Source organism: Epinephelus moara, chromosome 16, assembly GCF_006386435.1.
Source record: "Epinephelus moara isolate mb chromosome 16, YSFRI_EMoa_1.0, whole genome shotgun sequence".
In the NCBI taxonomy this organism is placed as follows: Eukaryota; Metazoa; Chordata; class Actinopteri; order Perciformes; family Serranidae; genus Epinephelus; species Epinephelus moara.
In genome coordinates, this window is record NC_065521.1 from 41,635,221 (window position 1) to 41,662,705 (window position 27,485).

General features: G+C 39.6%; 1 protein-coding gene across 4 annotated transcripts; it reads left to right on the forward strand.

Annotated features, from left to right (window-relative positions):
• The first annotated feature begins 28 nt into the window (after positions 1-28).
• Positions 29-27,281, forward strand: camk1gb (calcium/calmodulin-dependent protein kinase IGb). Of its 4 annotated transcripts, none has more exons than XM_050066222.1 (16): positions 29-348; positions 6,294-6,451; positions 6,818-6,908; positions 9,988-10,206; positions 12,469-12,580; positions 18,232-18,357; positions 18,535-18,609; positions 18,731-18,869; positions 20,588-20,711; positions 20,911-20,986; positions 21,294-21,406; positions 21,531-21,609; positions 22,042-22,129; positions 23,599-23,948; positions 24,042-24,139; positions 26,267-27,281. In XM_050066222.1, exons 4-15 carry the CDS (start codon positions 10,083-10,085, stop codon positions 24,097-24,099), a joined length of 1,464 nt encoding a protein of 487 aa, XP_049922179.1. In that variant the 5' UTR covers positions 29-348; positions 6,294-6,451; positions 6,818-6,908; positions 9,988-10,082; the 3' UTR covers positions 24,100-24,139; positions 26,267-27,281. The 4 variants fall into 4 exon arrangements, with proteins under 4 accessions (XP_049922179.1, XP_049922180.1, XP_049922181.1 ...); XM_050066223.1 differs by having other exon boundaries at positions 10,111-10,206; XM_050066224.1 differs by having other exon boundaries at positions 10,129-10,206.
• The last annotated feature ends 204 nt before the right edge of the window (positions 27,282-27,485 follow it).

Below are 27,485 nucleotides of genomic sequence, written 5' to 3' on the forward strand. Positions count from 1 at the left end.
TATATATATATATTTTTAATTTAAATTCAATAAATCTTTTTCATTTTTTTTATTTGACTTCAACTTTTTTTTAAAAAGCACTAGAGCTGCGCATTTATGCACAATTTATCCCTGTGTAGACATTGCATAATAAACTTCAGTTAATTCTTTTTTTAAAGGCCTATTTTCGAAAATAACTCTTAAAACAAAAGCTGTGTGTGTTAATTGTTTTAACCTCAGAAAAAGCCTTATTTTTATAAATGTGTGGCTGTTGAGTAATTATTTATTTATCCAACCTTATGATCCCACAGACAAAGCCTGAGTGGAGGATGGGAACTATTTCTGGATGATCTGAAGTGAAGCCCAAAGGTGAATAATTATAGTCGATGATTAAAACCCACATAATTATAAATGTTTATTGTGTAACACACGTAACAAAGAAAAGACCCAGTGATTAATTACGTTGTATAATCTTGATTGTGTTCAGGTATGTGTTCTTTGGTGCACGGGTCACCAGTTTCATGCGAGCACTGACTTCACTGTAATCTCAAGTTATGTGAGCACTGACCACTTTTAGCACCACTTCAATTAACTTATGTAACTACCTCAGAATAACTCATTTTAGTTCAGTGGATTTAAATCCTGATTACTTTCGCTGAATCATTTTTTTGAGGGTCTGTCGATGTGATGAGTTAAAGTGTCTACTATGACTCTTCTTCAGGTGAGAGCTGCTTCGCTCGAACTCCGAGCACTTTTCAGTAACACATCAGGTTATATAAGGCATTGAACGTTTACCTGATCCTGTTAGTGTAATCCCATTGACCATTCATACAGTCACAGTGGATCTTAAAGGCCTGAGGCCGTGTTAATTGTTTGGTTTTCCCGCTGAGGAGAATGGTCAGCTTTGTTGTACATCACTGTAATGACATGATTGAAGCTGGAGTGGAGGTTAATCCCGCCAGCGCGGGGTTAAAAAGTTCAAACTGATCCTGTTGTCGCTCCTGTAAGCTCGTTGATGATGTAAGTACACGAGTCAGGCCTGGTGTCGCTGTTTGATCAACATCTATCGACATGACACTGAAGAAGTTCTCAGATCCTTCAATAGAAGTATCAGTGCTGCAGTGTAAGAATACTCCATTACAATTAAAAGTCCTTCATCCAAACATTTACTCAAGTATTATTAGCAAAATGGATTTATGATTAATGATCAAAAGAAAAAGAACTCACTATCCAGAGTGGCCCCTTTTATTACATGTGTATGTGTAAATAGTATTTTACCTTTGATATTTTTATGACTTAATGTGCTTTTTAGCAGTTTCATTAGCAATCGTATTGACATTATTGACTATATTTAAGACGTAACAACTGTATTTTCTTCAGAATATTGAAGGGAATTCAGGGAATTTCTTTAAATTTGGCACAAACGTTAACTTGACCACAAGGATAAACTGATTACATTACATCGTGGACTAAGGTCACTGAGAGCTCGTCAGTGGCATTCTTGTAAACATATCTCAAGAATAACCTGAGGGAAATTCTTCAAATTTGGCACCAACTCCCACAGACTTAAAGATGAACTGATTAGACTTTGGTGGGCAAGTGTGAAGGTCACTGTGACCTTGCAGCCGTGTCATTCTTTTGAATGTGATATCTTAAGAATAACTTCAGAGAATTTCTTCAAATTTGGCACCAACTCCTACTTGGACTCAATGAAGAACTGATTTGATTTTGGTGGTCAAAGGTCAAGGTCACTGTGACCATGTGTCCATCTCATTCTCATGAGAATAACTTGAGGGAATTTTCCCCATATTTGGCACAAACATCCACTTGGACGATGGTCAAAAGTCGAGCTCACTACAACCTCACAAAACATGTTTTTTGGTCGTAGCTCAAGAATTCATTCACTTATTATGACAAAATTGCAAACAAATGTCTGATAGAATATAATGGTGATGTGATGACATTTTTTGTCCAGAAGGTCAAAGGTCACATTCACTGTGACATCATAATGTTCTGCAAAATACAAACATCAATGTCAAGGATGAAATGTCTCATTCTTGTGAATGTGATATCTTGAGAACAACTTAAGGGAATTTCTTCAGATTTGGCACCAACACCCATTTGGACTCAACAATGAACTGATTAGCTCATGATGGTCAAAGGTCAAGGTCACTGTGACCTTGCATCCATCTCATTCTCATGAGTATAACTCGAGGGAATTTTCTCAAATTTGGCACAAACATCCACTTGGACGATGGTCAAAAGTCAAGCTCACTACGACCTCACAAAATATGTTTTGGGCCATAACTTAAGAATTCATTCACTGATTATGACAAAATTTCATACAAATTTCTGATAGAATAAAATGATGAAGTGATGACATTTATTGTCCAGAAGGTCAAGGGTCAACTTTACTGTGACATCATAATGTTCTGCAAAATGCAAACGTCAGCGTCAAGGATGAACTGTCTCATTCTTGTGAATGCAATATCTCAAGAATAACTTAAGGGAATTTTCTCAAATTTGGCACAAACATCCATTTTGACTGATAAGCTTTTGGTGGTCAAAAGTCAAGCTCACTTCGACCTCACAAAATATGTTTTGTGCCATAACTTAAGAATTCATTCACTGATTAGGACAAAATTTCATACAAATGTCTGATAGAATAAAATGATGAAGTGATGACATTTTTTGGGGGGGGGATGCAGGGAATACGTGTGTTTGTCCCTTCCCTGATAAAAACATGAAAGGAGTGGAGGACTTATTTTGACAAGCTGCTCCAACACAACAACATAGATGCAAGGATGCCCCTGTAAAGTCAGTGGTGGCAGTACGCCACAGCAAAGCAATGGTTACAATCTACCATAAAATACTGTGCTCAGCTGAAGCAGAAAGTGCTGTGACATTTCCACCAGGGATGTAGCCATTTGTTTAAGTACTGCAGCACAGCTATGACACATGTACATTCCTGCACACACATATTAATTTGTGGCTGGCTTTGAAGGTTATGTAACTGTTCATACAGTGGCGTGTTTACTGCCTTTTCATCTTTACTGTCAACTGAGAAAAAATAAATTGACTTTACTTGTCACTCAAAGGTTACACTCAACTGTCAGCAGCTACCAGCAGCTATGAAGGTGTGATGTTTGCATTTTACTCTGTGCAGGAGTTGATGCTGCAGATCAGTCAATGACAGCTTTGTCACATTGACATTTAATGTGTTGATACTGTGTTTGTTCTGAATGGCTCTCTTGCATAACAGAGGCTTTGTGATGACTGGATCTTTTAGCACTTAAAAGTATATCTGAATTTAAAGCGGATTACATAAACTGCAAATAGTTTATATCCTCACTTGGAGAAGTGTCACAGCATAGTTTCGGTGCACTCCGGCAGCACTACACCCTTGTTTCTACCATAAGCTGATGCAGAAAAGGCACAAGTTGGTCTAGAAAAATGCACCAGAACACAGGAAATGAAGTGTTTGACAGTCATAATTTCTTGGAGGAGGACTATGTGTCCGCCCACATGTTGCCAAAACACACACCCCTGGTAAATAGTACAGTATTTCTCTCTACAATGCAGTGTGGCAGAGGCACAAAGAGCAAAGAAGAAACTGGAAATACCAGTTAGAAGTACCACAACAAGTAAATGTACTTATGTAAATGTACATCACTGATAATGTGACTGCCTCCATGTTGCTTATGTAGCTTATTATTTGACTCTATTAGGGAAGTGAACACACAACTTTACGGTGCTTGTAAGCCAGATGATGCACAATAATACACTGTAATTTCTTCTTAATCACCTTGCAGGACTACACTGCTGTAATATACTTTAATCAGGCTGATGTTTCTATTCCTGAAACACCCACATGCCTTCTTACTGACTGCAACATCTCTGGATTTGTTCATTGTAGGCAGGACATGGAGGTGTAATATGATAATATTTTTATCAATAGGATGAAACACTTTTATTAGTCAGGTATTTAGCCAGAAATATTTTATATTTATGTCTGGTTATTTTATCCACAGACAGTCTCAATTAATTTTCCAGGATTTTTACTGCATCACAATATTTATTGATGTTAGGATATAAAATGACACATACTGGGGGCAGCTGTGGCTCAGAGGTAGAGCAGGTCATCCACCAATGGAAAGAACAGTGGTTTGATCCCAACTCCTCCAGCCCACATGCCAAAGTATCCTTGGGCAAGGTACTGAACCCTAAATTGCTCCTGATGGCTGTATTATCAGTGTGTGAGTGTGTGTGTGTGTGTGTGTGTGTGTGTGTGAATGGGTGAATGTGACATGTAGTGTAAAAGCACTTTGAGTGGTTGGAAGGCTAGAAAAGCACTAAACAAGTGTGTGTTTACTGTGTCAGAGATTTTATTCTTGCCCACTCTTTGGACCTGTCAAAGCACCAAATGTGCTTTCAAGTTTAGTCTGCTGTGACCCACGAAACACTTTACCTTCAATTCTAGTGTTAAATTCCATCTCAAGTAGAAAAATAAAGGTTTTAAAAAGCACTGTATTTGTTTTGTCTCAATTGAAATGTAATTCTTATATCTCAAATCTGCACCCCCCGTCCACAGCAGTACATAACTTAGCCACTGTGCTGGTAGATTTGGTTGTAAAGGAAGCTAACAAAGCTACGCAGTACATAAAATAAGCACAGCAGAAACATCAGATAGGTCAGACCACTCTGTTTGACTATATATATCTTTGAAAGTAACAGTTGCGGCTGAAAATAACAAACGAAACAAACAAGTTTGCCGATTTCACATACAATTTAGACTCACCAGTTAACCTGCATGTCTTTGGACTGTGGGAGGAAGCCGGAGCACCTGGAGGAAACCCACGCTGACACGGGGAGAACCCTCCCCCCAAGGTTTAAACCAGGAACCCTCTTGCTGTGAGGCGACAATGCTGCACCACCGTGCCATATATACATATTATTTTATATATTTATTTTCGGGGGTGTACCCAGTGGTGTAGTGGTAGTTGATGAGGTTGGTGTACTACTAGGTAGATGGGTAGGTTACCAAGGAGGAAGTGGGTATATGTGCACAAATGTGGGTATTTAAATGGCTTTTTAGCTGATTGGTAGGTATACTGTAAACATCCTGAAACAGAGGTAAGTACACCCTGTATACTCGGGTAGACCCTCCGCTACATCACTTAGTATACCAGTATAGAATTCATATAAATTTATTTCACCTCTTGAGACCTGAATTTTTGTTTGGTATGCCTTTTTAATCTCTCCTAGCTATTTGGGATAAGTAGGACTTGATAAGTATAAAAAACAACAGTGAATCCACTGGTCCATATTCACCTGCTGTCAGTGAGACATAGATCTGAGTGTCGTCTGCATAATTGTGGTAGGATACATTATTATTTTGTATTAACTGGCCTAAAGGCAGCATGTAGAGATTGAACAGAAGGGGTCCCAGGATTGACCCTTGGGGCACCCCACAGGTCAAGGCCATGTGGTCTGAGACACAGTTACCAATTTCAACAAAGTACTTCCTGTCTTCTAGATAGGACTTCAACCAATTTAGGGCAGTGCCAGAGATGCCCACCCAGTCCTCTAGTCTCTGTGAAAGGATTCATATAAATTTATTTCACCTCTTGAGACCTGAATTTTTGTTTGGTATTCATATAAATTTATTTCACCTCTTGAGACCTGAATTTTTGTTTGGTATGCCTTTTTAATCTCTCCTAGCTATTTGGGATAAGTAGGACTTGATAAGTATAAAAAACAAAGCATCGTCAACGGTCCCAATGTCCTTCAACGAGCTGATGATAAATTCCCAGTGTCTTCAAACCAGTACTTTCTAATTAATAATTGGTAAAGTTTGTAAGGCATGTCAAACTACAAACATTATTAATCCTAAATAAACAAGTTTCAACCATTAAATGTGATCAGGTTTTGGACTTTTTCCACTTTTGTGTCAGGATCAGCTGCAAACTGACTTTGCAAGGATGGCTGCCATGTTGTTTTTACATGGATTAAAAATGTATGAAGGAGGGCAACAGGCCTGAGTTTAGCAGAATGAAGCGTATGGTCCCGTAAACCCAAAATGTGATGTCCTCATATGAAGACACAGGGTCTCAGGACGTTAATGTATTGGAGTAGCTTTGATAATCTGTGCTATCATGTAGAGTTCACTTCCCTGAGCAACTATTTCCTGTTTTGCTGTAACCGTCCTTTATTACATCGCTCTGTAACTGCGGGCTGTAATAACTGTGACCCAGCCGCTGCTCTGCTTCTGTGCAGATTAACATTCATCATCAAACCCGACATTCTCATTACAGAGTCTGCTGTTTCCTGCCGGCCTGATGTCATCTGTCCTGATTGGAAAACACTTCAGCTCATCCTGGTTCTCATAACAGCACCTGAAATGTAGGATGACCAAGACAACCTGTTGACCTCGTACCCATGACAATATAACGAGACGCTCCAGCCACTGTTGGTGTGTTTCTGTATTTGTAGGACACACTTGGACACTTTATGGACACCACAGCTGTCTGCTGTTTTGCACATACAATCACTTGCACTAGATGTGCTCCCTTTATCCACTGCTCATTTTCATTCACTGCTGCTCATTATTATCCACTTCCTATTATTTTCATTATTATTATTATTGTTATTTATCGCAGACTCTTGGATTTTTGTACTTATTTGCATGCCTAGTTATTTAAGTTTTTTAAGTCTAATTTTGAAATCTTTAATCTGACTCTTTTTCCTTGACTGCTGTAACACTGGAATTTCTCAATTATGGGATCAATAAAGGTGTATCTTATCTTATCTTATCTTATCTTATCTTATCTTATCTTAGCACGTGCCTGAAACTGAGGTGGGCTGGAGCAACAACACTCAGACAGTCACATGTGGTCAACACTTGAGCCTCTGATGGCAGATAATGGACGGTGGGTAATTTACTCTTCATGACACACACTTGTTTTCTGTTGTGTTGAAGCAAACACACGAGCAGAGAAGGTTAGCTGTATTATCAGCCGTCCTCTGACACCACTGTACTGTTCTCATGCAGCAGGTGAAATGAGCGCCTGATGCAGATTAATACATAAGCCTGTTAAAGGTTACCCCTGTAGACCACATTGTAAACAGCAACATGCTTACAGCCCAAAGCTGCACACATCACAGCCTGTGGCACACGTGTGGAAACAAGTGACCAAATACATTTAGTAGCCTACAACTGTTCTCTGCACCATGTTCTTATCAGACATGCAGCTTTTTAAACGGTTTATAAGATTCAACACATGACTTTCCTCATTAATAATTTACCAATGCTTTATAGATCATTAATAAGACATCAACAGGAACATCTTTTGGGTTTCCAGTTATTAAAGAAAAACCAAAACAGCTGCCGAGCACATTTAAAACTGCAGATTTAATTAATAACAGTGAAAATACTTCATTAGTGTCTTGTTAACACTTAAACCTTTAGACTTGATGGTGTATTGCAGAGCAAAAAAAACTGTTTATTAATGCATGATAACATTTCTAACTGCATTATTACCAAGAAAGGATAAACACCATCACAACCTTATTATACAACCTTATTATTAATTGATCTATAAATCCTGAGTTAATTGTTTATTACAGTTTTATTGTTTTACTACATTGAATCAAAGTGGATTTAATGCAACAAGTTTCCAAAAAAGTTTGTTGCTGCTTTTTGGAAAGAAAAGTTGCCCAGGTAGTCTGAGAAGTTACTAAATCTGGCAACAAAATTGCTTAACTCGCATCACTGACTTTGTAATAAGGCCCCTTTAAAAAGGCTTTATAGATGATAACTAATGGCACAATTATAACAACATTTATAACTGCACTATCACCAAATAAAGGTAATCAACCTTATTACTGATCGATCTATAAATCATTATTATTTATTACAGAGCAAGAATTAACTTTGAATTCACTTTAAAGTTTTCATGTTTCATTTATGTTATTTTAAAATTAATTTTGCCTTTTCGCACTGATCAATAGAAGAATTACACCTTATTATGTTAAAGTAAAAGTAGATCTCTCAATTAACAATGCATGTAAAATACCTGTTTGTACAGCTGTTCAGGCCCTCTAATAGGACACACCTACATTTTCAGGACTTCTATGGGAGTCACATGTTTATCTGAATGCAACTCTTTACAAAAAAATGACCTGGAGGTTGTAAATAGCTTATGATTTATATTTTATATTGATAATTAATTATGGTCGCTTTGTAGAGATCTGTGACATTAGAGAGTTTTTTTCCCCTGTGAACATGAAAGTGAATTTTAAAAGAAAACAATGCATGTAACAGGCAGAACACGACGCAGCGTCCCAGAACATTACCTTCGTCGTACCTGGACGGTGAAAGCCAATGACCAAATTTCGATATGTGACGAGGTCGGAGTGAGAATGTGTTGGAATGTCTGACTGTCTGTGGACAGACTTGGTCAAGCGTCGCAACTGTGCATCATGTAGTCACGAAAACTCAACAGATGTGTAGCTGAGATCAAAATGGAGGCCAATATAGGATATGGCCCCCCATTTTACACTGATCTGTAGCCTATAGTTCAACTTTAGCTTCTAACTATCTTTGACTTTTTAACCTGTTGTTGCTGCTGAGTCAGTTTGACATCCTGGATATATCCTTCAAACACAGACTGTAGACCCCTCTGTCTGCTTCTCTCAGGAATCACTGTTTCATTTGTCCAAAAATGTGCTAATATTTCTTCAGGGAGTGCAGTTAGTTACAGTGTGGGCTCCATGCTTACTGCGACAGCTTGTCGGACCATCACAAAGAGGCGGGGCTTAGCGAAAGGTCAATTCCGGCATCTGCAGCCCACTGAATATGTACAGCTTCTCCTATTGGCCCTGCCTGCGATTTCCGGCTCATAGACTTTATGTTTTGATAACATCACAGATTTTTAAATCGCAAGTTTTATGAAAATAAAAATTTATAATAGACGGATTCATGATTGACCTTGTTTGCACTTTGAGATGTCCTGTGAGCAGTTTAGGCCACAGACTAGGGCCTGACCGATATGGATTTTTTGGGGCCGATGTCGATTCCGATATTATGGAATAAAAAAATCCGATAATTGATATATCGGCCGATTAAATTTTTATGTTTTTCAATTTAAAAACCCCGAAATACCTGCTTTTGATGGCTTAAATATAGTTCAAACACTCGTTACAAAGATATAAATTGAAGGAAGAACATTTTACTATTTTCCAATACTTTTATTATCAGAAATTGTGTGGAACAAGCAGCATATGAACAATTTAAACACAAATCAAAAATATGATGTGCAAAATGGCAGTAAACCTAGTAAATAAAATAATCATGCAAAGTCTACAGGAATTAAGACATTCACATGTATGTTCACAGTACCAGAGTTCTTCTTGGTTGGCCGATTGCCGATTATTCTCTAATGGCTATAATCGGCCGGCCGATAAATCGGTCCTGCCCTACTACAGACGTCATTCGTTATATTGGAAGTCTATGGAGAACATGCTTTTTTGGCGGGAGATTTTGTCGCCACAATACCACAAGAGGCTACTGGGAAAAAATTGGAAGCAAGGCTGAGCTGCTCCTGGAGGCCTGCAGTTCCCGCAGGACCACATTTTGCCATGATGACTCACACAGTCTCACAAAGCGGCTGGTAACTAATCTAAACTAACAAATTTCAAGTCATATTTTTTGCTAAGATGGCCGGCCAATTTAAACAACGTCATCACGCAATATCACGTCATTTAACAACTTTTAACAACTTCCCCTTAAAATGAGTTGACAACACTCCCTGGTGTCAGAGCAGTAATCACAGGTGGCCATGCATTGCAAAATGATCATCACTTCCATCAGTGCTGAGAAAACTGATGTTCGTATGCGTGCACCTGCGCATGCGCGTGCACATGCTGTTGTTATGAATGAATCGTGCAGTTTTGGGAAAAAGCATTTCTGCGCAAGACGCGCCGTTTTCTGTGTAAACCTGTTTGCAGCAGCAGCAGCAGCAGCAGCCTGAGCTGAAGTCTGAGCCTTAAGTCTCAATGAGCACCTGTGACACTGTGAGCAGCCCCTCCCCTCCGCTCTCTCCATGGATGTAATCTCTGACTTGACAACAGGTATTTGTAATGTCCCAGACAAAGTAAGCTGTCCAGTCCTCGGCGAGCATTTGGCAGGAGAGTCAGAGCAGAGCACCGACAGCGCAGAGTCTCTAGGTAAGTCTCCATCAGTCTCCTCTTCATGAAGTGAATCAGGATAACTCAAACTACTGTTTAATTCATAGAGATGCAGTTAGTCAGCACAGACTCAGACAGAGAGCCAGTGTTGCTTCATTTATATTCTGCGCGTAATTTGGGGTAGTTTTGTTGTTGTGCTTTAACACGCAGCATCATGACTCATGTATCAGCCTGAACTTGTTTTTCACAGCAGCGTCTCTCAGCTGTGAGAGAGATGTGAGCTGAGTGGTCCAGGCTGGATCTGAATCCTGATCACTGGGTCTCTCTTTGCCGCAGAGCGATCTTTCCGCGGATGCCGCAGCCAACTTGGTGTTTTGCTGGTGGCGTATGGAGAGAGAAACAGCCAGTGTCAGTCACTATCAGAGCAGCTCGTCTCTTTGCGTCCTGTGTTATTATCATTTCATTTATTGGTAAATTAATCATCTGTAGAATATATTTTTGCACAATTAAAAAAACAAAAACATCTGCAGCCGCCTTGATATGTGCATCACTGCTGCTGCTTTTGGACACATTCCCCAGCATCCAGTGCTTTTCTGCATCCATGCTCTGCTAAATAACAAAACACCGCGGTGAGAGGAATAATTACTGCGGGGGAAACCGGAGGGAACAACAGGGGGAATTAAAGGCGCAGGAGCTTTTGTTGAATGCGGGGAAACCCCAGACCCTCACAGCTCATCAGTGTGTGTGTGAACAGACAATGCATTAACCCCCTGAGACCTCATGAGATATTAACACACTACATGTTGGGTTTGCTGCACCTTATATTTCATTCTGCTTCACTTAAAGTGGACAAGATACAAAACCTGATCACATTTTATGGTTGGAACCTGTTTATTTGTGCTCAATAGCATCTGTAGTTTAATATTGCATACACATCTGAACAATTTCTACAAAATGAACAAAGACTTTTAGAAATGTTGCATTATTCGCAATTTTGCTTTGCACAGCCATGTTCAGGTATTTGAAATGAACCATTCTGTGTAGTTTCAGACTTGAACAGTGACCTATAACATGCAGACATACAACATGTTGCATTGTTTTCAGATTTATCGTTGCACAAAACGTTCAAGCGTTGGAATAAATTGAATTTGTAGATTCATTACATACTTGTGACAATTAAAAATAAACCCCACTGCACTCATATGAGGACATTGTGCGTACTATTCAAAGACAGTGATCAGTTTTTTATACTTAAGTCCTACTAATCCCAAATTGTTTGGAGAAATTGAAAGTGCACGCCAAACAAAAGCTGGGGTCTCAGGCGGTTAATACAATAAATGGAATGTCTTAAATGCAGCATTTGAGTTCACATGGATATGCATGAGGACATGGAGGAAAAATAAAAGTGGGAGTGATTCAAGAGCTTAAATAATAGATGTTTTTTCCCATCTGTTGCTCATAGATTCTTATATATGTTCAACTGGCTTTTCTGTAGCAGTTTAGACCTTACTCCTGCATTTAAAGTGACTTGTTCGAGGCTATTCTCTGGTATTTTTAGGCTACCTGCGACAAGGTCAGGTCTCCAGATCAAGAGTCGCTAATCCCTTATATAAGAGAAAAGAGGGCAGGAAACCAAAGTGGGTAACCTGTTCACTTAAAGTGCTCCTAATCCTTCTCAGTATCCTCTGTTTTATTGGATCGGTCATTCTTCACGACTTTGTCATTTTATACATGCTCAAAAAAATTTTTTGTTCAGCATAAGAGCTGAAAGTCATGGTGTGATGATCAGAGTTGTGCAGAAAGCTTTTTAAAATAATTCTGCAACATTTTTTAACATTATTTTTTATTTTAAAGCACATTTTCTGATAATGCAGAAAAGAATATCCACACACTCCTCTTTTCTTTCCTCCATGTCTGACACCTCATTCACAATCTCATTCATACACTGCAGTGTCACCTAACCCTGATGCATTATGGGCCAGGCCTGGCACTACCTCACACCTTCCCCTGTGCTACTTCCAGCACAGATTAGTTGCTCTAACCTTTCGTCAGCCAGACAAAGACGCCTGTCCGTCTCATCTGCTCGTCCTGCTGTAGACAGTCTGAGCAGTGCAGCAGACACACCAACCTTCACGCCTGCTTTCTCATGACTCGGAGATAATCCTGAAGGACTTTCTGTTTATGATTATCATCACGAGACTCTGAGCCAGGATTATTGCTGCAGTTACTCATCATAAGGGAACTGGGCCTGTGTGGGACTCCAGTGTTGACATCTCTTCTGTTCCTTTTCCATTTTGAAAGAAATCCCTGTTGAAGCATCTGCAGACATGGGTCGTCAAGAGCCCGACCACGCGTGGAAGAAGGACACTGAGAACATCCAGGAGATATTTGACTTCATAGAGGAGCTTGGATCGTGAGTACATTTTACCCAATTATGTGCATGCAAATTATTTATTTAACTCAGAAATCTTAATATTTATTCAGCCGACTAATTTCCTGTTCAGTTTTTGTATATCAGCAGAATTTCTTCCTGTGTTTCTTCGTACTTCTGGGAATATCTTGCAGTGCCGGATGTTTTGTTTTAATGACACTAAGGGCGAATACAATGAAACTTGTGTCCTGACTTGCACATGGCAGGATTACAGACTCTCCACATACTGTCTGAGTCGGAGAACTGATTACTGGTTTGATTGGATTGACATGAGGAGGCCTACTTTACTGAGGTTCTAGACAGCAAGACGCTTTGGCTGTTAGTCGGTCTGGCTGTCCTGATGCTGCCTGGCTGTGAACCAGCTCAGCAGTTCACTCACAAAAAAGCACATATAACTAATATTGTTTTTACTTTGAATTATTTTCTCCAAAGTCTCACTGAATTGTGACACTGGAAAAAAAGAAAAATAGAATATTATAAATGTGTGGTTGTAGAACAAGCAGAGCTGCAACATTTAGTTGCTTAATTTTTTGGTTGGTAGAGAATTTTTTTGACAATTTCTGACAATTTAGAGACAAATTAATAATCATAAATTAAAGAAAAACAAATATTTGATTATTCAGTATTGAAATCAATTGTTAGATTCAGTACTAAGAGCAAGGAAACTTTTTTGTGATCAATTTTTTTACATACTCACGCAGTATACATTACACTGTCACTATGGATCAATCATATATTACATTTCCATGCTGTCATCTATCATATCTTTATCCCCCCACCCTCCCATCAACAGATTTTTATTAACACAAGAAAAGGAATAAAACCCCAAAGAAAAAAGAGTTAGGGTCTTTGGATTCTGTCAGAGTTACAGTCATGGTTCTAGATGTGAGATAAAGACTTTCACATTTCCATCTGTGATTCTGAGTCATCGTCTCTTTACCAAGTTAATGAGCGTAAAATAACCACAAAACAAAGCAAACACTAACATTCAGTCTTCGGTCAGTGTAGGTTAATTATATTTACTCACAGGTAATTTGTTGTAATTCAACATGACTTAATGTCTCTGCTCAGGAAGACAGTCTTTTCATTGGCACCATGAATGATTGGCTCCTTATTAATTAGCTCAACGTAAGTATTATTCCACTGTGAGACTGTGAGCTCAGGTGGTGGTTTGCAGCAGAAGGCCAACACCTTTTTTGCCGGGCCACCTAACTTAAGTCTAAAAAAATTAACAGGTTCAACTTTAAAAAGAAAAAAGGAAAGGAGGGAAACAATTTGCATGCATCCTTTTAAGTAGCTCCAACTCTGGTAGTCTGGCATTACTGAGTTAATCCTTTTATAATCTGACAAACTCACTTAGTTAAATACACCCAACATGATTTGCTTTGAAAACTTAGGTTGAGCCAATGTATCCAAAAGTTGTGTTGATATTTAGTGGTCAAACTGTTTTATTTAAGACACTCTTACTTATTTATTTTTATTCCGTCATGCTCAAAAAATGTCAAAAATGTTTTTGATTTTTACCAACATCTTAAAATAAGTTGTCAACTGCCTGAACATGTTTATGAAACAAACCTAATTTTTTATTTTTATGCTGAAAAACTTCTTTATTTTAAGCATTATCCACAGACCACATTAATCATTTTTTAGTGGGTATGTCAGTGCCAGGGTGTCATGATATATCAACATTCAGTATTTTTGACAGATAACAAAATGTGAGGAAGGGAAGCAGAAGGATTTTACTTTAAACTGAATTATTTTTACAAACTGCATGACGTCATTAAGACATGCCCTTAGGAAAACGCTTATGATTTAATCATAAATAGTGGCTAGGGTTTAATTTTAGTCTATTTGATTACTGGGAAAGTAAAAAATAATGTAAATAAATCGTAACACACATATTTTAAAAAGTTATACCTGATAGAGACCAAAGCAGTGTAAGACAACTTCTTTGCAGTCTCAAACCATGCACATAAACGAATCTCACCTCAGAAGCAAGAAAACTAATGAAATACAAGTTGATTTCAAGTTCACCTGCAGTCATTTTAAACATGAAGTTAACATTGTGCAGCATGTTCCTTTACACTGTGCCCACACTCAGCTACCTGTCTCCTGTGCTGACCTAATTCATGTGAGATCAGCGCTGGTCATCAGCAGGTCCTCCAGCACTCTGCAGTGTATTTAGCGAGTGGCTGGAGAAACAGCAGACCAGAGGCTAATGGTAAATAAAGGTGCGATGGAGCTAGCGGTGCCAGAGTGACGTCAGCGTGTTTCTGGAAAACAGAACAGGTCAATGAGGGCTGAGGAGGCCGCTGAGAGGTTTTAGCCGAACACATCACACAGCAGTGATTGGACTTTGAAGGAGGCGAGACTGTCCTGAGTACAGTGCAGGATGTGATGGGTGGTAGATTGCAGGAATTAACTTTATTTCCCCAAACAATTCTGCAACTGTATCACCTCATCTAAACAATAAATCTGATGAGAAGATGATGCTTTACTGTTTGCAATTAAACCAAACACAAGGAACCAAAAGAGAGACACAAAGACACGGATGTATTACTGTTATTATCTGAGCCACTGAAGGACTTTATAGCATTTCTGTCATTTCCGTTGAAGGTGTCAACAGAGTGAAGTCTCCGAGCTGCTTTGCCTATTCTCAGGTATCCGTTTTTTGTCTTCCAACACAACAAAAGGAAGAGTATCCAGAAGGGACAGACGATTACGCACAACACCAAACACAGCCTTTCCCCATTGGGCCTCATTACACGTAGTGTAAACAACATCCTAATGGTTCCAGTGTAATCAGGTCGCAGCCTCTTCAGGGGTGAATTTAACTCTCAAAAAACAGAGCGATTTTAATCCAGTCAGCGCTTTTGAATTTAAGCTCATAAATTTACACACTCAAGTTAGTCTACCAGTGATTTCTGTAAAAAAAAAAAAAGAAAAAAAAAAGCCACTCACTGTCCAGGGCTTGTTCAGTGATTGATTGATGATTTCTCTTGAGAGTCGTAATAAGCTTCAACGAGATCTGGGGAAGAAAATGAGCTGTTGTAACCAAGGAGAAATCAGTTGAGCAACAGGATGTGAAGTGCTGTGATGATGCTGTGGGGGCAGCTCGTTCCTGTCTGCCTCCTCGAGCCGTCATTAGGCCGTGTGTGTGAGTCAGTGTTGTCACGTTACTGGAAATTTAAACTTCGATACAATACCTTGAAAAATATCGATACCCCGTTTTCAAACCCACGGGGGAAAAATTGACCTTGAGGGCAAACAATTTAAATGTTTTATTAAAAGGCGAATACAACAAGGCTATGACATGATGATGACAAGTTTCCTTTTCTTGGTTAGCAGCAGAATGACTGCAGTAAACATTAATTCTAAGGTGTATCAGCACTGTGGAAAATGAGTATTGAAACCGTCAATATCCGACACAGCACACTTATTAGAAAACATCCAAACTGTGATTTAAAACTGAAAGATCCACCCTGTGTTGTGGAATTAATCCTGCAGCAGCCATGTGTCGATCCTCATTAGAGTCCATTCCATCATCCCTCAGGGTCAGTGTCATCACCTCACAGAGCGAGGGCAGGGCTGCGGTGAGACCTGTCTGCCCACTGCCCTTGACATCTGTGTGTCTGTGACCTGACCTGCACTGTTATTCCCAAGGATCCCTGCCGCACATGCTCAGTTTCTGACCTTTGCGCCTGGAGCTCTCAGCCCGCCACGGTTTCCATTACGTCAGGGATAAAGCGCCTAATCCACCCGGTAGAACAACTATTCCCAGACAACGCTGAAGATAGCATGGACAGAGCACAGAACAGAATAATAAGCCTGTGACATGTGAATTGTTAAGCCACAGAGATCTTCCGTAGACCTTAATTGAACCCCCTGATATTGCTATTTCTGCTGTGTGTTTATTTTAACTGTGATGCGCTGACGCTAGTAGGCAAAGAGAAATAAGATGATGCAACTGTATCATCCATAGTAATCACTCACAAAACAGGAAGTCATTTAAGATCATTTAAATTTAAGAGTGAATTTGATGTTGCTTGGTTCTGTCTGACAGCAACAAAATCCATCTACCAGCACCTCTAAAGCTCATAATTTCTGGTTTTAATGGTGAAATAGTTCTGCACGATTCTCTTCTTACGCATTTGTTTCGTTTGTACGGATCAAGGCTAGCTGTTTGCCCCTGTTTCCAGTCTTTATGCTAAGCTAAGCTAACGGTCTCTTCATATTGAACAGATAGATGTGAAAGTGGTATCAATCTTTTCATGTGACTGTCAGAAAGAAGAAAAAAGTCTATTTCCTAAAATGTCAAAGTATTAGTTTAAAGGGACAGTCCACCCCAAAATCAAAAATACACATCTGTCCTCTTACCTGTAGTGCTGTTTATCAGACTAGATTGTTTTGCTGTGAGTTGCTGAGTGTTGCAGATATCAGCTGTAGAGATGTCTGCCTTCTCTCTAATATAATGGAACTAGATGGCACTCAGCTTGTGGTGCTCAAAGTGGCAAAAAATACATTTGAAAAACTCAACATCAACGTTTGTTTCCAGAAATCATGACCTCGTTACTCAAGATAATCCACAGACCTTGTTTTGAGCAGTTTCACACTATACCCGATAACAGTATCACCGTGCAGAAGGAAGTGTGCATCTACTCATGGACGAGAGGCTTGTGCTCATGAGATCTAAACATCAATGGCGCGCTCCTCCATAAGGGCGTAGGTTTAGTTTCAACATTGGGGGTGGCATATATGAAACAGGGGGTTTCGGGGTTCTCCGCCAGAAAATTTGGAGCATCAAACACATAATTTGCCACATTCTGGTGTGTTTCTGCGTCAATTTATCAGGGGGTGCATATCACACATGTTCTAAATCTATACCTATGGCTCCTCGGCTGAGCTGTAAGTTTAGCTAGGCTCAGAAGTGCTAGGTGAGCTAGCAGTAGATGCACGCTTCCTTCTGCGCGGTGATACGGTTGGTGGGTGTAGTTCGTCAGAAATGAAAATAGTTCCTACATGAAACTGCTCACAACAAGGTCTGTGGATTGTCTTGAGTAACCGGGTCATGATTTCTGCAAAGAGACATTGCTGTTGAGTTTTTCAAATGTATTTTTTGGCGCTTTGAGCACCACAAGCTGAGTGCCATCCAGCTCTATTATACTGGAGAGAAGGCAGACATCTCTACGGCTGATATCTCCAACACTCAGCAACTCACATCAGAACAATCTAGACTAATAAATGGCACTAAAGTTAAAAGGAAAAATATGTATTTTTGTTTGGGGGTGAACTGTCCTTTTAACATTTACCCATACAGATACATCGGACTACCACACTCTAAAAACATAACGACTTCCATGTATGTGAAGCCCTGCAAATGAATTATCTCTGCTAAGAAAAAAAAAACATTTTATGAACAAACTGTCCTCGGTTGGCTGAGAAAAATGAAAAGTAGACCCACTGAGAGGCTGACACTCTGCTCTTCATATTTTATTAACTGTTCTCCTGTTCTAATAAGAAGTGGACTCATTTCCTTCTGTTGTGGGAGACTTCTCTGTCTGTGATGTTTCAAAGCAATCAGCGACTGCATCATCAATAACTCACTGTCAATATGTTTGTGTGTTCATGAACAGGGGGGCGTTCTCAGAGGTGTACATGGTGAAGGAGAAGAAGACGGGCAAAATGTTTGCCATGAAGTGTGTGAAGAAGAAACAGAAGAGAGACCTCAATCTGGAGAACGAGATCGCTGTGCTGAGAAGGTAATTAACATGTGAATCTTCATGAGCCTTCAACTTTTCATTTCGTATTCTCTCAGTAGTGACTGCGCGGGGAGGAATCACATTGATCAGCTTTTCTTTTGAATGTTCATGTTGCACATATGTGAATTCTGATGTGGGATAATGACGACAGTGGCATCGTGTTGTTTTCCTGAACAGAATCCAGCATGACAATGTGGTGGGGATGGAGGACTTCTATGAAAGCCAGACGCATTACTATCTCGTCATGCAGCTGTGAGTTTTTTCAGTCTTAATAGTAATAATAGTAATAATTTAAATGAGCAGGTTAACTGATTAAATTGATTAACGATGGATTTAAGATCACATTTTGACGTTAGTGGTGTCTTCTCACCAGTGTTTCAGGCGGTGAGCTCTTTGACCGTATACTGGACCGGGGGGTGTACTCAGAGAAGGATGCCAGCAACGTGATCCAGCAGGTGCTGCAGGCCGTTAGCTATCTGCACGATAACGGCATAGTGCATCGTGACCTCAAGGTATGAATCAGATAACATAACACAGCCATACATTTAAATCAGCTGAAGTTCAAGTGTCTTAAAGTACAAAGGTTGAATGTTAAAAAGGTTTTACTCAAGTACAAGTCATATTAAAGGATCCTATAAAAAATGTTAAAATATTTGCATTGCATTTGATTATTTTGCATTTATCTGACATTGTACGCCTTAAGGAATACTCCCTACCAAAAGTTGGTTTGTATATCAATTACTCAACGTATGTTACGGGGAATTTGTGAAGGAAACTTCTTTTTTCTCACATGCCGCTGTGGTGAACGGAGAATCCAAAAACGGAGGAAAGTCTTGATGCTGTAAACAACAGCTGAGCTATAAACTCCTGCAGTCTAATCCAAGTCTCATTTATCCAGTTGTATGCTCAGTACTGCCCAAACAGAAAACCCCTTTCTGACGAGGAACTGAACTTAAATTTAAACTTAATTTATGCTCTCTTCAAAGCCAGACTCCATTGACAAAACAGTAATTTTATCTCACTGAACACAGGAGCTGCTGCTCTACCATTTCCTCGATTTATAGTTTGTTTGTGTTATTGTGTAACTCTAGTGAATCCAAACTAACACTTTAAAATACAAAAGTCACACATTAATACACACCAACTAACTGATCGAAGTGACGGTAGACCAGCAGCTCCTGTGTTCAGCATAGTAAAATTACTGTTTTTATCAATGGAGTCTGGCTCTGGCATAGATACGTTTCAACTTATGTTCAGTTCCTTGTGTGTGTGAAGTACTGAGAACATGGCTGGATAAATGAGACTTGGATTATACTGCACGAGTTGTGTGAGAGTTTGTAAACGGATGTTTCGATATAGTTTTGCTGTTGTTAAAATACGGACCCCCATGACTTCAATTTATCGGAAAAAAATTCCGTTTTTGGATTCTTCGTTCACCAGAGGCATGTGGAAAAAGAGGACGTGTCCTTCACAAATTCAACATACCACAGGGTGAATAATTGATATACAAATGATCATTTGGGGTATGAAGTTTTCCTTTAAGTTGCTGCTTTGTTAGATTAATATACTAAATACAGAAAAACGTTTTAATTTATCTAATCTGATTTATGAAGGAGCTTGACCATCCAATCATCTATACCTGATTATCCTTTCCAGTAGTGCAGGGCCAGTCAAAACACTTCATGAAATCATATTTAAATACTCCAGATATGACAGTTCTTCTTCTAGTGTTTTAAGAAATAGTTATAGATATTTTATTAAAAACACTAATTTTCTGACAAACTGAGAATGAGATAAGAAAAGCAATAATGCTGTCAAATCTGTGCAGTCAATATGCTACAGCTAGCAGATGTTAGCTTAGCTTAGCATAAGGCCTGAAAGCTCTGTCCGAAAGTAAAACAAATTGCCTACCAGTACCTCTAAAGCTCCGTTTAATCTTGTTTGTTTAATCTGTTAAAAAAACAGAATGAGTTATGTACCAGATTATTTACTTGTCTGTAGCTTCATATTTACTGTACGGACATGAGAATGATTTATCTTGCCTAACTCTCAGCAAGACCACGAAATAGCGAATTTCATGGGGAAGTCTTTTACATTTAGTCCTACAGATTCATTTACAGCTGTGGTACTTCTACAGGAAGTGTTTGTTCCACCACAGGTGAGGTAACACTTGGAGAAGTTCTTCATCAGTGTATGAACAGGTCTCCTGTTTTGTTCTGTCCTTGTGCAGCCAGAGAACATCCTGTACTACAGCCAGGACGAGGACTCCAAGATCATGATCAGTGATTTCGGGCTCTCCAAGATGATAGAGAACGACATCATGTCGACAGCCTGTGGCACCCCCGGATACGTAGGTAAGGAGACATGTCTGTCTAATGAATGATGTATGGACACACGCTGAGTGGAGGGGCTTAAATAGGTCAGAGAAATGTAAGACACAGGGGGGGTGTAACACTAAGACAGCATAGACACCATGTAATATGTACGCCTGCATGCAGGCCTCATTAGAGCAAACACTGGATGTGCTTCTGACATTTTTTTTCTCAATTTCAGCTCCTGAAGTTTTGGCACAGAAGCCCTACAGCAAGGCAGTGGACTGCTGGTCTATCGGAGTTATCACCTACATCTTGTAAGTATAAAGTCATGGTGAATGTGTGCACGCATCAGTAGACTTAAAGAGAGGAAAGCGAAAATTAGACTCCTAAGATAGTAAATTGGCTCCAGGTTTTCCTTTCTTAAGGGGCAGGATTTTCAGATTAAAAGCCTCTGTTAGTCATGCAAGTGTTACGCATGACACAGTTACCTACATACAGAGGAAAGCTGCAGTGATTGAGCTATAGCACCACCTAGTGAGCATATACATGTTGTTCACCTGCCCACATTAGTACACAAACATGCATATTGTTTTTCTAACAATGATAATGCTTGTGTTTCAGACTGTGTGGATATCCTCCTTTTTATGAAGAAAGCGAGTCCAGGCTGTTCTCTAAGATCATGAAGGCGCAGTATGAGTTTGACTCGCCCTTCTGGGATGACATTTCTGAATCTGGTAATTATACTGAGCATTAGATATAATATATGGCCTGCTGCTTTATCTCTCCATACAGCCCCAGTCCTAATGTTTGTGTGTGTGTGTGTGTGTGTGTGTGTGTGTGTCACCTTTTGATCTGCAGCTAAAGATTTCATCCGTAATATGATGCAGAAGAATCCCAGTATGCGCTACTCCACTGACCTCGCACTCAGACATCCCTGGTGAGTTTCAGTCATCAATCTGAGAGGATTTTGGACTTATTAAGTGTTCAATTGTCTCATCTTTTTACCCTTAACGTAATTTAAAAATGGGCATAAATAATAATCTACAATATAGTTGCTTTTCTTGAACAGTTAGGCGTCTCTTTTCACAATAAAATGACATGTCACAATTCAAGATTATTTTCACGTCTTGAAAGTTCTATTTAAAAGAGACGTCATTATAAGTTAGAAGTGCTTTTTACTGTGCAGCTCCAATTCTAAATAGCAATGACATAAATGAATCGTAACCCTTGGATTTATTTTAGTGATACTACCAACGTAAGAACGCAGTATGACGTACAGGAGGTTGTGTATCCACGCAGATGGGTTCAGGATTAACGTCTACCTTGAAATATATTTAAGCGTTCCATTCCGTCATCTGTGTTTTTCCAGGATTATCGGGAAGACGGCCAGGAGCCAGGACATCTACTATTCCGTCAGCGTTCAGATCCAGAAGAACTTTGCCAAGTCCAAGTGGAAGGTCAGCCCTTAAGTGATCTCTTGGCTTTGATGCAGTAAGCTCATTGAGGGCCTGTAGTTTATAGCAGATTAATCGGGTGCCTACCTTAATCCTTCCTGATTAAGGAGAGTTTAATAAGATATTGTGCTGTAATCAAGGCCACTGATGGCTGATGTGGGGCTCTTATGTCGGGGGAACCAAAATACACCTGATTATTCAACAGTATAAATACGTCTGAAACATAAGTCTGTTGTTTAAATGCTCAGATTTGTTGCAGAATCACAGTCTCAGCAGTTAAAGCTGGGGTAGGTGCTTTTATTTCTTTGGCGTCATTGGGCAAATATCCCACAATAAACTTTGAGCATGTTGTAACTCAAGTGGACTGAGAAGACACAAGACTTCTGTGCCTCCTCTTGGCTCTGTTTCAGGCCTTTAAAACTCTAGGCTGTGACGGGAGACTTTGGCCAATCACAGGTCATTTTTTCACAGAGAGGGCTTTACTATTGGCCCATCTACAAATGCAGTTGAGAGTCTGACAATAAATGAAATAAAACACGTTTCAATAGAGTGCTGCAGGGATGGCGTTTTTTTGTAGGCCGACCTGGAAGTTAGCATCACCCTGGTTCCTTCTTCAAAAAGCTAATTTGATTTCTCCATTAGATTTTGGATTATTGCAGAAAATAAGCTATTTGGCAAACAAACGTTCATGATACAAGGGGGTATTTACTGGCATATTTTATGGTGTAACACAAAACATGCAAGTCTCTTAAGCTTAAGCTTCTAAAATCTAAATAAAAACCCGTTGACTCTGAGGCGAGGAAACCAGGAGTGCAAAAATGCTAACTATATTCCAGGATTTAGGACTCATTCCTGCACCACTTTATATCAGCAAAGTGTTTCAGAGATGGAGAGAAAATGTTGCTAATAGTTTAGCGTTCAGTTCACATTTATTTAGCTAATGTTAGCCAGAGCCTCGACTCTCAGCATGGCATGTCCTGTCTCGATCCCTGCTGCTACAGACCACATTGCTGGGGCGACACCGGGCAGCAACTCTAGAGATGGAGCCACAGCAACCTGAACTCAGCCAGCATCGGTGGACTCTGTTGATTGTCCATTGCTAAATTCAATTTGCTACAGCTGCTGACCAAAGGTCCATCCCCAGAGTTGCTATCCATCCTCCCCCTGGCAAGCAGTCTGCAGTAGCAGGAGGGAGATGGATGGACTGTGTCAATTGTGGTCTGATAAACAGGAAGAGAGCCTTACAGTGAAATACGATTAAATAAATGAATGTATGGGAAACACTGGGTTACTGTATGAAGCGCGTGCATGTGCCTGTACTCGTCTGGCAGGAGCTGCAGGAGTAAATTTTCAAATTCTGCCCCCTTTTCCCGTCCCAGAAAACTGCTTACCCCAGCTTTAAAGTGAAGCTTTGTGTCGTCTATATGGCTCTCAGTTTTCTTTTTAACCTCTCTTCTATGTTCCCTCCACAGCAAGCCTATAACGCTGCAGTAGCCATCAACCACATGAAGAAGCTGCAGCTGGCCCACTCAGAGCAGGTCCTGAGGCAGGCCAGCATCCCAGACATCAAGGTGATCGACGTGTCCTCCCCAAAGAGAAATCACAAACGACTTGATCCAGACAGAATCGACCCCAAGGTGGTGGAGGTCAACGGGAAAGTAAACGGGACAATACACATGTCCCTGCCCACGAGCCCCGTCGAAACCAAGAGCCACTGTCACACACTGAAAGCCGCTCACAGTCAGGCCGGACCACATCACGCGCCCTATATGGCCGAGCAGGGCAAGAACGTCTACCACTCAGAGCCTGCCAACCTCAATGGGTTTGTAACCGCTTCATCTACAGTTGTGAATTTTGAATTTGTGACATCGCAGCAGGACGGACGTATGATGAAACTTTTCTCTTCTGTTTTCAGGTACGGTAAAAACCATAACGTCAAGAGTGTACAGACGGGGGTTTGCTCAGTCATGTGAAGGCTGCATGAAGTTTACATGGAAATAAACATTTTAACTGGTAGGTTCAAGAAATGCATCTACATATCATACAAATACATACTAGTACAAGTAATAAGTGAGTTTGAATTACACCTTTAAAGTGTCATAAAAAAAAAGAAAATCCACAATTAAAGATTTGATGTAAATAAATGGCAACACTTTAAGTACCCCTATTTAGCATTTATAATCACTATTTAAACATTTAATAAGTGGTTTATAACATACTGTAATGCATCTTTAAGCAGGTATCAATGTTTATTAATGTATAAGTCAACTTTAACTCCTCCTGTGGGCACCCATAGGTCAAGACTGTTGTATAAATATGTAATAAATGAAAAGACTGTGGTAATTATTTAAGATATATGTTTTCATAGAAGTTATAAAATAATGTCTATTTATAAATATCTTTGTTTTAAATGTTTTAAAGGAATACTTCACCCCCAAAATGACCATTTCTGTATCAATTACTCACCCTGTGTTACGTTGAATTTGTGGGGAAATATTTGTTTTTCTTGCATCCTTCCAGTGAACGAAGAATCCAAAAACAGAGAAAATTCTTGATGAATTGAAGTCATGGGGGTCCAAGTTTAACAACAGCAAAACTATATCAGAACATCTGTTTACAAACTAATGCGAGTCTCATTTATCCACTCGTATGCTCAGAACTTCCCAAATAAACGGCCCTTTCCGACGAGGGACTGAATGTTAAGTGAAAATTAATCTATGCTCTCCTTAGTGCCAGACTCCATTGATAAAAACAGTGATTTTACCTTGCTGAATGCAGGAGCTGCTGGTCTACCACTTCCTGCATTAGTCAGTTTTTTATGTGTTACTGTGTGATTTTGGGGAATCTGAAGTAGCCCTTTAAATCACCGAAGTCTCATAGCAATATCAACACACTTACTGATCGAGGCAGCAGTAGACCAGCAGTTCCTGTGTTCGACAAGTGAAAATTACTGTTTTTATCAGTGGAGTCTGGCTTTGAAGAGAGTATAGATAAATGTCACTCTCCGTCTAGTTCCCAAGAGGAAAGGGCTGTCTGTTTGAGTAGTACTGAGCCTACGACTGGATAAATGAGACTTGGACGATACTGCACAAGTCTGTTTGAGTTTATTAGCAGATGTTTTGATATAGTTTTGCTGTTGTTTAAAATGGACCCCTATGACTTCAATTCATCAAGTATTTTCTGCATTTTTTTGGATTCTTCGTTCACCATGGAGGCATGTGAGAAAAACAAAGTTTACTTCATGAATTCAATGTAACATAGGGTGAGTAATTGATAAACAAATTGTAATTTTGTGGGTGAAGTATTCCTTTAAAGTGTTTACACTTTAAAACGCTTGCGGTTATCCCCCTCGTGGCCCAATTGTTGAAAAACGCGCGCTAAAGTGCCCTCTTGGCAGCCAAAAAACACACTAAACTGCCCTCTTGGCTGGTTAAAACATGATAAACTGCCTTCTTGGCTGGTTAAAACATGATAAAACTGCCCTCTTGGCTGGTTAAAACACACTAAACTGCCTTCTTGGCTGGTTAAAACATGATAAACTGCCCTCTTGGCTGTTAAAAACATTACTGTTGCAATGACTTTTATGTTGGGCCCTTTTTTGATCTATTCTGAGCCAGAACTATATCTCACAGAACCAGTTTGGATTATCTGGTGCTAATATGGTGTAAAAATGCACTAGAATACAGGAAATGGCATCTACTTAATTGAAAATGTTCTGGGGGAGGACCCCCAGACCCCCCCAGGGATTTATTTCTTTCATACATCCATGTCTCTGTGTGTTCTTCACAGTCCAACGTTGAATCTACACACTTCTCGTGGATGCTGATCCTAACTACAAACTGACTTGAGTAGTCTGTCTAGTTAGTCTGTTTTAAGGCTATATAATGTGCCATTTGTATAACATATAAACATGTCTAAAGTGCCCTCGAAAACACGCAGAACTTAGTGCCCTCTTCAGTGGCGAGAACGCGCTGTATGTGCCCTTTTTTTTCTTTTCGCCCCTGCCCTTCAAAAAGTCTGTGCACGCCACTGCTGTTTGAATAGAATATTTCTGACAGTGAGCGTGCATGTTTGTGTTATTTCAGCTCATTACAGATGAATGTGTGTGTCTCACCCTGAGTGTGTTTCTGCCCTCTGCAGGTCAGTGTTGCTGAGCTGACTCAGCATGCAGCTGTTTTGTGTCAGCAGGTCCGATACTGTGAGCTAGAGGTGGTTGATCTCCTGATGGACCCGAACGGTCTGCAGGGTCCACGCAGTCAGTCGGACATTCATTTATTTTTGGAAAGAGTGCCTATGAAGTTCCTGACAACCACACAGACGCACACAAACACACACTCAGACATTCAGACGCACAACACTCACTTTATCTCCGATGCACAGGGCAGTGAAACAGGGCAGTTCAGACAGTATTAAAGGGATGGGCTCACCTGCTGGTGAATGTCTGGCTCATTCATGGTGAAGCAGCTTCTGACCTCTGATGTCATGAAGGCTTTGTGTCACACTTCCTGGTTCCTTGGTCAGGTGGAGTTTAATTTATCAGTGCACTTAGTGCCCAGCTTTATTAGCACTGTGGTTACACATGGTTTAGGAATGTACACACTGCAAAAACCAAATTATTAAAGTTCATGTGTAAAATATTCCTTAGCAAAGCTCCTAATAAGTGCAATAGAAAATATGGAAACACTGCATGTTGCTGCTTTAATTATTCCATACTGTTATAATCTATTCTGGTTGAAGTTGTCTCTTATTTTTATGACCTTTTTGTGTTAATGTTGTTCTGATTTATTTTTCTAAAGTATTTTCTTCCTTTTTTTTTATAAAAAATATATATATAAAAATAAAAAAGAGCCATACAGACATAAAAACATAAAACATGTTCAAACTGACAAATCATCAACAGTGTAAATGCCACAAGTATATCCATAACTTGCCAACTCATAGCTCTCACATGCCATCAACCTGTTAGAATATAAACTGTCATGTATATTTACTGTAATAGATGTTTCTCCACTTATTCTGAGTGGTTCACTCTGCACAGTCTGTTGTTTGTCTCTCCAGCTGTATGTGGCTTTGTGTCGATGCATTCGACAGATAATGATCTAGTCCATGTGTTATGATGGAAACACTGTATGCTCATAAATAAAGCCTGTACAGAATCAACAGTAGTTTCACTGCCATTTTATTTGTCTTGATTTTCTCCGTTTCCTCTTAAAAGTATAAAAATATAGAACTGAATTGTATCAATTGTGTCATTACAACTATGGCACAGAATTTACAAATTAAATATGAATGGGAATCTGAGCTCACAGAGTGTATTGAGAATGAAACTTGAAATTAAGTGTATACAAATGTGCATATG

Excerpts from the sequence above, each read along its gene's own strand:
- camk1gb (XM_050066222.1), top strand. The coding sequence starts at position 10,083 with ATGGATGTAATCTCTGACTTGACAACAGGTATTTGTAATGTCCCAGAC. Across the intron at positions 10,207-12,468 it reads CGACAGCGCAGAGTCTCTAG|AAATCCCTGTTGAAGCATCT; the intron begins GTAAGTCTCCAT and ends CCATTTTGAAAG. Across the intron at positions 12,581-18,231 it reads TTCATAGAGGAGCTTGGATC|GGGGGCGTTCTCAGAGGTGT; the intron begins GTGAGTACATTT and ends GTTCATGAACAG.